A 10,843-nucleotide genomic window follows, 5' to 3' on the forward strand; every position below is an offset into this window, starting at 1 on the left:
ACAATTCCCCCCCCCCAAGCGCCACCTTCTGTTCCCGACCGGAGAGAAACGAGCGCAGCCATTGAAGGACTGTGTCCTGAATCCCCACGTCGGCAAGGCGGTGGTCCAGGAGTTCGTGATCGACCATGTCGAAGGCTGTTGAGAGGTCTAGAAGAATCAGCAGCCCCGACCCACCTCGATCCAGCTGCCTGTGGAGATCATCTGTTAGGGCGACCAGAGCCGTCTCGGTCCCATGACCAGCGCGGAAGCTGGACTGGAATGGATCCACAGCCGATGTTTCATCCAGAAACCTATCAAGCTGTTCAGCAACCACTCTCTCAATCACCTTACCCAGGAATGGAAGATTCGAAACCGGGCGGTAATTGGATAGATCTAAGGGATCTAATGATGTTTTCTTTAAGAGCGGACGCACCACTGCCTCCTTCAGTTCCCCTGGGAATATCCCGGTGCCAAGGGACAAATTGATGATATCCCCCAGGGGGGCCCGCACCTCGTCTGGACACACTCTAATCAGCCAAGATGGGCACGGGTCAAGAGGACAGGTGGTGGGCTTTCCAGCTCGGCTGGGGATATCCGGTCAAAGTGGTCCAATACTGGACCAGAGGACAGTCGAGGGGCCTCCAGTTCCTTTATTGTATCCAAATTGGCAGGGAGGTCATGGCGGAGCAACAGGACCTTCTCCACAAAAAAGCTCGCAAATGCCTCACAGCTGTGCGTCAGATTGTTATTTAAATTTGGCTGTCCTTCAAGGGACGTTAAAGACCTAATTATACTAAAAAATTGCGCCGGGCGAGAGCTAGCAGATGCAATGGAGGCCGAGAAGTAATACTTCTTAGCGGCCTTCACTGCCATCTCTTAGGTTTTCATAAAAACCCTATAAGATGTTCTTGAGGCTCCGTCATGGGCACCCCGCCATACTCGCTCTAGCCGTCTGAGGTCCTGCTTCATTTTCCGGAGCTCCTCGGTAAAACAGGGAGCCCGGTTTCTGCGGGGTCGCAGAGGGCGCTTAGGTGCGATCTCATTGATGGCTGCCAGAAGCTAGATATTCCAGCCCTCAACAAGCTCAATCAATGAGTTGCCAGGGGGAGCAAGGTCCCGCAAGGCTTGACGGAATCTATCAGGGTCCATCAGCCTCTGCGGGCGAGCCCAAATTGGCTGGCCACCTAAGCAGGGTGGGGGTGGAAAGTCAATCCTGGCTTTCAGAGCGTAGTGATCAGACCATGGCACCTTCATCGAAGGAGACATGATCACATCTATACCTACGCCAAAGATCAAATCCAGCGTGTGGCCTGCTTGATGTGTGGGGCCCGAAACAAACTGGGAGAGCCCTAGTGTCGCCATGGAAGACACCAGGTCCAGAGCCTGTGAGGAGGGAGTGGCATCAGCATGGATGTTGAAGTCCCCCAATACCAATAGGTTAGGGAACTCCAAGGCCCAGCCGGCCACCGCCTCCAGCAGGCCTGACAGGGTGGCTGCTGGTGCGCTAGGTGGCCGGTACACCAGCCAGACAGCCAGGCTCACCTCAGAGCCCCACACTAGGCCAACACATTCAATGCCGGGGATTGATGGCGATGGTAGAGCCCTGAAAAAACAATCTTCCCGGATTAATAATGCCACCCCTCCCCCCCGGCCCACAGTCCGTGTCTGGTGGAGGACGGAGAAACCCGGGGGCACCATCTCTCGTAAGGTAACAGTTTCCCCTTCGCGCACCCAGGTCTCCGTCACACAAGCCAGGTCGACCCCCTTCGAGGTAAAGAAATCTCGCAGAGTGGTGTTTTTGTTGCCTATAGACCTGGCATTGCACAGCACCAGTGACGGAGGTGAGTAATCCTTGCTCACCCTACCCTCGTCCCTCAGGATGGGGCGCAGATTGGAAGGGGTACGAGCATATCCGTATCTTGATCCCCTTCGCCTATCGCCAATCTTTTACTCTTCTTATTCCTATTGAAAAGCATCCAAAATTGATTTGAACTATTGTAAACAATTCCAGGAGGTTAAAAGATAAACTGTACAATGTTTCAGCGAGTTCATACAGCTGCAGTTACTTTGTAATCCCCAAAGAGGAAAACAAAAGTTTAAAGTATCCTCTCCCTTTGTGACGTAATAATGGAGTCTAGCCTTTCCTCACTGGGAGGTCCGCTTCCAGAAAGCAAGAGTCTATTCTCTGTCAAATCTATCTCATTCAGGGTCCCAATTCAGTCAAATTCTCCCCTCTTCCCCCTGCAGAAAGAGGGGCTTGGAATATTTCCTTGAAAGTTTTTAGCACGTCTTTTAAAGTTACGGCTTCGGTCAGCGGTAATAGCTTTCGCTTTCACTTCAGCGGAAAGGGATTGACCTCCGTGTTTAAATCCCTTCCAGTCCAATTTAACGTCCAAATGCAAACCCTTTTTACTCACAGTTTTCCAATCTTAATTTAGTCCGAGAAATTGGTCGCTCACGATCGCCGGACTTTGGAGCTTCACGCAATGAAGGAAGCGAGTTGATTCCACAGTACTGTCTCCAATCCCGCTCGCTCTCGGAGCTCTTACTAGCGCTTACTGGGGAGTAGGGGAGTTGCTAAGGGTACCCGCCGGAACACCAGGTTCTCAGAATGCTCAATCTGAGGTATTTTTCGGGGTTCTGCGACGCTCTCACAATCACCCTAATCTTGAAGGTGCCGGGGCTCTTTCAGCCGAAAGAGCTTCCATCCGCCATAAATCGAGCGGCCAACTGGAAGTTCTCCTCAAATATTTTATTGGGGGGGGGGGAAGACCCCCAGGCCTTTAATAGTTGGCACCTATTCCCTACACCCACAGGTCTGAGGAATGTTACAACATAAAAACACAAAAAAAACCACATGTTAAAAGGGCAGTAGATGTCAATCAGCTAAAGGCCTGGTTATAAAGATGCGGATTTGCCAGGCTCCAAAAGCTGTATAATCTTTTTTCCGACCTTTGTATGGATTCTTTTATGGGAAGTGAGACTGTATTTCTGATTGAAGTTCTTTCCACATTCCACACACTGATAGGGTTTCTCCGCTGTATGAATTATTTGATGGGAAGTGAGAGAGGAGCTCTTCCTGAAGCTCTTTCCACATTCCATACACTGATAGGGTTTCTCCCCTGTATGAATTCTTTGATGGGAAGTGAGAGAGGAGCTATCAGTGAAGCTCTTTCCACATTCCACACACTGATATGGTTTCTCCCCTGTATGAATTCTTTGATGGGAAGTGAGAGAGGAGCTATCAGTGAAGCTCTTTCCACATTCCACACACTGGTAGGGTTTCTCCCCTGTATGAATTCTTTGATGGGAGGTGAGAGAGGAGCTATCAGTGAAGCTTTTTCCACATTCCACACACTGATAGGGTTTTTCCCCTGTATGAATTGTTCGATGGGAAGTGAGAGAGGAGCTCTTACTGAAGCTCTTTCCACATTCTATGCACTGATAGGGTTTCTCCCCTGTATGAATTCTTTGATGGGAGGTGAGAGAGGAGCTATGCGTGAAGCTCTTTCCACATTCAAAGCACTGATATGGTTTCTCCCCTGTATGAATTCTTTGATGGGAGGTGAGAGAGGAGCTATGCGTGAAGCTCTTTCCACATTCAAAGCACTGATATGGTTTCTCCCCTGTATGAATTCTTTGATGGGAAGTGAGAGAGGAGCTCTTCCTGAAGCTCTTTCCACATTCCATACACTGATAGGGTTTCTCCCCTGTATGAATTCTTTGATGGGAAGTAAGACTGTGGCTGTGAGTGAAGCTCTTTCCACATTCCACACACTGATAGGGTTTCTCCCCTGTATGAATTCTTTGATGGGCAGTGAGAGAGGAGCTTTCAGTGAAGCTCTTTCCACATTCCACACACTGATAGGGTTTCTCCCCTGTATGAATTCTTTGATGGGCAGTGAGAGAGGAGCTATCAGTGAAGCTCTTTCCACATTCCACACACTGATATGGTTTCTCCCCTGTATGAATTCTTTGATGGGAGGTGAGAGAGGAGCTATCAGTGAAGCTCTTTCCACATTCCACACACTGATAGGGCTTCTCCCCTGTATAAATTCTTTGATGGGAGGTGAGAGAGGAGCTATGAGTGAAGCTCTTTCCACATTCAAAGCACTGATATGGTTTCTCCCCTGTATGAATTCTTTGATGGGAGGTGAGAGAGGAGCTTTGAGTGAAGCTCTTTCCACATTCCACACACTGATATGGTTTCTCCCCTGTATGAATTCTTTGATGGGAGGTGAGAGAGGAGCTATGAGTGAAGCTCTTTCCACATTCCACACACTGATAGGGTTTCTCCCCTGTATGAATTCTTTGATGGGAAGTGAGATGGGAGCTCTGACGGAAGCTCTTTCCACATTCCATGCACTGATAGAGTTTCTTTCCAATGACATTTTGTTGATGGGAAGTGGAATGGGAGCTCTGACTGCAGCTTTCTCCACACTCTAAATTTTTGTGTGGCTTCTCCTCTCTGGGGATTTTGTCGTGTTCACCTTTGTTCTCAATTTCCATTTCATCACAATCTGCAATGGAGACAAAAAGGGATTAGAGCCTCAGGAACAAATGGAGAAGAACTGAAGGGAGTTGGGTGTGTGTTCATTACATGTGTTGTTTGTCATTAATCAACATATTTATTATGAGATTCTGATGTGTCGTTGAATGATACTTTGTTTGATATACAGTAGTGGTCAAAATTGCAGAAGCCTTTTGGAGAAAAGTGTATTTCAGAGGTTTGATGGCTCAAAACACCGCTTCTTTTGGAGTAATAATAAAAAATTATATATCGATGGAAAGATAATTTTATCAAGAATGCAATTCAACAAAGTTTGTTTAATTATACCATATTCTATCAAACATTATAGCCAAATAACCAGAAAAATGAAGCAGAATTTGCTTACGTTGTAAAACATAATAAAATTATAGAAATAGCACAAAACGTTGACTGGTCACCCAGAAAGCGATGTAAGATTGTACTATTAAGTGAACAAGGCTACAGTTATGAAGAAATTAGAAGAGAGATTGGGGAAAACATAACCAAAGCTGGCATTTATATATTTTGGAAGAGGTATAAGGAGACTCAGTCACTACAAAATCAGACTTGTTAAGGCAGGGAAAGGTGCACAAAGGCAAGTGACAATGGATGAGTGGAGAGACTGTGCCTACATGACAGAAGAAAATCATCTGGGTGTATACAAGATGACATGGAGCCATGTAATGTGAAGTTGAGTGCTAGGACTGGTCTAAATGTTAGAATTCTAAGGAAAAAGCCATTGTTATCTCTCAAACAAAGGTTGAAAAGATGAAACCCATGTTAACTGTACAGTGGAACAATGGGACAGTGTTATTTGGAGCGATGAGACCCAAATCTCCTTGCTTGGTAGTGATGGCATGAAATACGCGAGGAGAAGAATCAGAGAAGATTTACATCCTACTTGCATTACACCGTCCATGAAACACCCAGATAGTGTGATGATCTGGGGTTGTATGGCAGCAAAAGGTGTGGGCAGAATTTGTGTCATTAATGGGAATGTAAATGCCCCAAAATACATAAAACGAAATACTTTAGCCCAAACTGAAGTGTTCTGCAGGTGATCTTTTCCCAGACACTGGAGCATTTATATATTTTCAACAGGATTCAGCTCTATGTCGTGTTGCTGCTGTGTGCAAAAGGTGCATTCAAGATAATGATATTTCACTGCCGGAATGTCCTGGGAATAGCTCAAACTTTAACCCAATCGGAAATCCATGGGGCCGACTAAAGAAACTTGTTAATCAAAGGCAACCCAGCAATAAAGCTGAACTAAAAACTTCATGGGAACTTCATGGGAACTTCAGATCTAAAAACTTCATGGGAAGGCGTTGTAAGGCTGTAATTAAAGCTAAAGGTTACCAATGGTTACCAAAGGTTTCACGTTTTTTCTTTATGACTGCTGTTCTAATAAATACTCCTTCATAAAAGTCATCGCATTACATTCTTCATTAAATTATCTTTCCATTGCTATATAATTTTATGGTATTACTCCACACAAAAGTAGTGTTATGAGCCATCAAACCTCAGAAATACACTTTTCACAAAAGGTTTCCACAATTTCGGCCACTAGGAGAAGTTGTTCATTTTAAAGTTAATGTTCTTTTTATATGGAATCAGATTAGTGTTATTTATGTTTCATGATTATATATGTGTTGGAAGCCGCCCAGAGTAGCTGGGGCAACCCAGCCAGATGGGCAGGGTATAAATAAAAATAATTATTATTACTACAGTGGTACCTTGATTTAAGAACAGTCCTGTTCCGGCAAAGATTAAGTTTGTAAACCGAGGTACCATTGTGTCATCATCATCACCATCACTATCATCATCACGGCTACTACTACCTTAGATTCCATAAGCCTAGCTCTTCTCTGGGATGGATTTTGTTTGGCTCAGTCATGGCATCCCCTCCATCTCCAATGTCAATCCTTGGTCTCTCCCACAAACGTGAGACGACTCTGCCTGTTAATAATTTCAGGTTTATTGCTAAAACAACAAACTTGGACGGAGCTCCTCTACTCACCGTCCTCCCCACAAGATGGAGTTGCCCAGACTGAGCTCCTCCCCCTTCCCCAGCACGGAAGCCCCCACCTTCTCTTCCAGTATCTTTAAATTAGGCAGAGAATGCTTCCTGCATTCCAGCGTCTGACTCACTCCTGTAGCTCTCACACAGCTGTCTGTCACTCTCTCTCTCTTTTTCTTCTCCCCCTTGTTCAGAGCTCAGATGACAGTTCCTCTCCCCCTCCTCTCTGCCTTCCGCTGCTAACTCTCCTCTCCCTAGGCCTGCTTCTTCTCTGGCTGGCAGCACCTGAGCTTCGCTGCCAGTCGTCTCTTTGGTCAACCCAAGACTGACAGGAGCAAAAACAAAAACCTGAAGCTACTCAGCTTTCCTAACTATTCTGAAGCTGACATTTAAGTGTTAGTTTCTGTTTCCCTCACTGAGCAGCAGCTGCAAGTCATGGGACTATGTTTCCATTCCACAGTCAAGTTACTTTGTATTGTTTTATTGTTGTTAGCCGCCCTGAGCCCAGCTTCGGCTGGGGAGGGCGGGATATAAATAAAATTTATTATTATTATTATTATTATTACTGTTGGGTTCCCACGGGAAAGGGAGACTGGATGTGACGTTCACTGGTTTCCTGTTTCTTTGTTCTGTTGTTTCGTTGAGAGTTGCTCTCTGCTTCTCACAGAGACAAGATGTATATTTGTATGCTCTCAGCATAGTTTAGGAATAAAGCTTTTCACAATGTAGCACCATACCTGCTTCATCCTTTCGTTTGCGGACTCTGGGATTTTACTCTGCTGGGCTCAAGGCAAGATGAGCCGTATCAGCTCAAGGGCCAGAGCTGAACAATAAAAACTAACATTAAGATGGCCTCTGAAGTTCAGACCAGCCCAATCTCTTGGGATGCGTCCAAGGAAAACAGGGGCATTTGGCAGGCCCCCAGCTGGCTCCAGCACACCGGCTGGTAACCGGGCAAACTCTGGTCCTCGGAACAGCATCAAACAGCGACCCGCAGCTTCAGAACTTTTCAGAAGCTGGAGCACCCTCTAATCAGCAGAGTAATTAACTCTTTGCAACAGAAGGGTGGACAGAGGCATATGTAAAGCATATTTACAAGCTGTTTATTCAGCATAGATCAAGACAAAGAAAAACATGTCTGCTCTCCTTCATGTCTAAGAGCAGAAAGCATGAGGCAAAAGCTATACAAAAAACAGAAGTTCCCAGCAAGCTGTGCTGGAATGTAAACAGACATGTGACATACAATAGCTCCACACATCTGTTTAGGTGGAACGGAACATCAATATCCTAACACAATCATGGTAGAAAAAGGAATAATTTGAGGAAGATTGTTCAAAGAAAAAACTGTAATTTACTGTTTATTGTGGGGGTGTTAGGTTCCCAGGTGATATAGGGGCCATGGTTGAGCTCTGTGAAAATATATGAGGTTGGTCCCATAGAGGTATGTTTTGAATTTCCAGGCAGCTATAACATTCGCACAGGGAGCCTTACCAAGAGAGGCCACGATCCCACGATTCTCCTCCATGATGTCCTTATGCAGAGCTCTCTGGTCAGGATCCAGCAACGCCCACTCCTCGTCCGTGAAACGAACAGCGACATCTTCAAAGCACACTGGACCCTAAAAGAAAAAGGGAAATGTACTCCTCTGAGACAGCAGAAATATGATCTGCTACACAATGCACTGTTGTTTCCTTCCTGTACATTGTGGTGTTGTTTTAATACGATTGCTAGGCTGTTCTGGGGAGTTCCCTCCCAATGCCCTAGAGCCAAATTCAAGGGATTCATGGAGGAATGGGGAGGGGCAGGAATGGGAGGCAGGCCCCATTTTGCAGCCGATGGGGCTGGTTAGGTGAATCCAGGCCACTATTTGTTCTCATTTGTCCACTGCGTAGAAACCAATTTTTGCATTCAGTTATCAATCTAGAAATAAAATAAGCCTCTTTTGGATGGCCATCTGTCTTGGATGATCTAGCAGAGATTCCTGCAATGCAGGGGGTCTCCTGGCTCTGAGAGACAAGCAGGGAGGGTGGCTTCTGGCAAAAGGAGAGGGAGCCACCGGTGGCTCTTCCTTATCCTGACTCACCTCTGCCTCTCGACCTTCCTTTCCCACTCGCCTCCTTCCTCTTCCGCCTCTGATTCTGCACTGCATTCTGCCACAGAGTCTCCCAGCTCACTAAGCCCTGTAACCCCTTCAGCTTCTGACACCTCCTCTTCCCAGGCTTCTCCCTCTTCTCCCTCTGACCGCCCATCCTTCTTCTACCTCCACTCCTTCGGCTCTGAGCCGTCTTCCTTTCCTGGTTCCCCGGCTGCTTCCTCACACCACTCCTCTGTGCCCAACCAGTCCATGACATTGCTCCATCCCTCGGCCTCTGTCCCCACAAGGCAGCTTCCCCTGACCTGATCTGGTTCCACAGCCGCTGCTTCCCTTCTGCCCCCATGAAAAGGCGGATCAGGAGGTCTTGCCGGCATCATTCTGTCACCTGCAAAAGAAAAAATGTAAAAAGGACACTAGGAGTGCCTGCATCTCTCACAGGTGAAACAGGGCATCTCTAACTACAGATGGGCCTTTGAGAAAGCCTTACCTGCTGAAAGCATTTGGAGGTTTGTGCTCATTTTATGTTTGTTGTGCAGAAATACATCTCCCCTCCTCTGGACCCTTCTTCCCAACTGTCTCCCCCCAAAGAAGATGAAAAGAACCCTCAGATGAATTGGAAAACCACAGAACGAGACCAAATGGAGAAAACCCACCTTCCTCCTTACCCAGTGGCCTCACTCTGGTGTCCAACGGAGGCCTCTCTGCCTCACAGGAATCCAGGTCCATTTCTGCAAAGAGATCCTTTCCCTGAGAAAGAAACAAGGATTCAAAACAGAGAATGGGGAGAAATACTAGAAAGAGAATGACAAAGACTTGAAGGGTGTTAGATCTCATTCCATGGATGCCTTGCAGAAAAAGAATGGGCCATCAGCACACCATTATGGGATGTTTTCTGACCTGTTTGGAGCCCCTTGGGAGTATCCAGAGGAAAGTCTCTCTCACCTGCTTTCTCTCTGCCTGCTTCCTCTCCTCTGCCTGACTCAGGAGGAAACCTTCGGCCAGGGCCACCGCCTGGGAACTGGTCTCCGCTCCGCAGTCCCTCACCCAGCTCTCCATCTCCGGGGGAAGGACAGCCAGGAACTGCTCCAAGATCACCAAGTCCAGCATCTCAGCTTTCGTGTGCCTTTCTGGCTTCAGCCACTGGTGGCAAAGGTGGTAGAGTCGGCTGCAAACCTCTCGGGGTCCTTTGGCCTCCTGGCAGCAGAACTGCCTCACCTGCTGGCTCTGCACCTCTGAGCAGAGGGTGTCCTCCTCACCCAGAATCTTCTGCACTGGGTTTTGCCAGAATCCCTCACTGCTCCCAGTTTGGTTGGCATGGCCTCTTCCTGCTTTGGGGCCAGCTGAGTCTCGCACATCCATCTGTGCTCTCTGAGAGATCAGAAGTAACCCTTTGGTCTTCTACCAAGTTCTGTCCATCTAAATGAGAAATCCTACAAAGCAAATACATTGTTCTGTTATAGAATTTGTAGGACAGGGGAAAAAATGGTTCCCTGAGCAAGCATGGATGAGTCTTGCTGGGAACCAGGGCTGAAGTGCACCGCATCCCAGACAATGCGCTATCTTTTTGAAAGGAAAGAGGAGGAGGAAGAGGAGAAGAAATAAGTCTCTAGCCTTCAAGCAATGCAGAATGTGGAGGCAACTGAAGGGATTTCTGTCAGATTAATCAACCTGGTTTCTGCTGCCTTCCAGTCAATGCATGAAGTCAGAACCGAATGACAAGGGAGTCATTTGTATCTTGTGATAAATGGATGCTTTTCTCTAGTGGGGGTCCTCACCTGGGGGTCCTCAGGAGTTGCTCCTCACCCCCACCCCACCCCCACTCCCTGCTTCTGTACCCTTTTCTGCAATCTCTGCCGCTGTCCAGACAGATTCGTGGGGTGAGGTCTCTTTTTCTTTGCCCTGAGGGCCAGGAATGTATCTGGCCAACCCCCAGAGGGCCAAATGGGCGGGGCCAAAGACATTCCCCTTGATTTTTTGTTGTTCTATTATATAGCTTAACACAAACTGGTTTGCAATGTAACACCCAGACTATGGCCTGGTATCTCTCTCTTTATTCCTGGCCTCTCTTTCCTACTTTTCCTTCCTTCCTCCCCGTTGTTCTTATTTTAGGGGGGGGGCTAGTGTTCACCTCCTCCTCCAGCTTTGCAAAACCATTTGCACGTTTCCTCGGTTGTGCAATGAGGCTGAGTGATGTCACACAGAGTTAAAGTCCTAGGGACTC

The 10,843-nt window shown here is 47.1% G+C and overlaps 1 protein-coding gene across 2 annotated transcripts; it reads right to left on the bottom strand.

Moving 5' to 3' along the window:
• Window positions 1-2,739: 2,739 nt before the first annotated feature.
• Window positions 2,740-9,985, bottom strand: LOC310760714 (uncharacterized protein). Of its 2 annotated transcripts, none has more exons than XM_083609777.1 (5): window positions 9,580-9,985; window positions 9,288-9,369; window positions 8,925-9,007; window positions 8,019-8,145; window positions 2,740-4,499 (listed from the first exon to the last, which is right to left on the bottom strand). In XM_083609777.1, the coding sequence occupies exons 1-5, from the start codon at window positions 9,979-9,981 to the stop codon at window positions 2,878-2,880; spliced, it is 2,316 nt and encodes a 771-aa protein (XP_083465903.1). In that variant the 5' UTR covers window positions 9,982-9,985; the 3' UTR covers window positions 2,740-2,877. The 2 variants fall into 2 exon arrangements, with proteins under 2 accessions (XP_083465903.1, XP_083465902.1); XM_083609776.1 differs by having other exon boundaries at window positions 9,565-9,985.
• Between the last annotated feature and the right edge of the window lie 858 nt (window positions 9,986-10,843).

Source organism: Podarcis filfolensis (assembly GCF_964270895.1).
Source record: "Podarcis filfolensis genome assembly, chromosome: 4".
Lineage (NCBI taxonomy): Eukaryota > Metazoa > Chordata > Lepidosauria > Squamata > Lacertidae > Podarcis > Podarcis filfolensis.

Bases quoted from the DNA above. Each gene is read 5' to 3' on its own strand.
- LOC310760714 (XM_083609776.1), bottom strand. From the start codon at position 9,981: ATGGATGTGCGAGACTCAGCTGGCCCCAAAGCAGGAAGAGGCCATGCC. The intron at 9,370-9,564 runs GTGAGAGAGACT...TTTCTTTCTCAG, and splicing joins AGCAGGCAGAGAGAAAGCAG to GGAAAGGATCTCTTTGCAGA. The intron at 4,500-8,018 runs GTAAGGCTCCCT...TCTCCATTGCAG, and splicing joins TGGGATCGTGGCCTCTCTTG to ATTGTGATGAAATGGAAATT.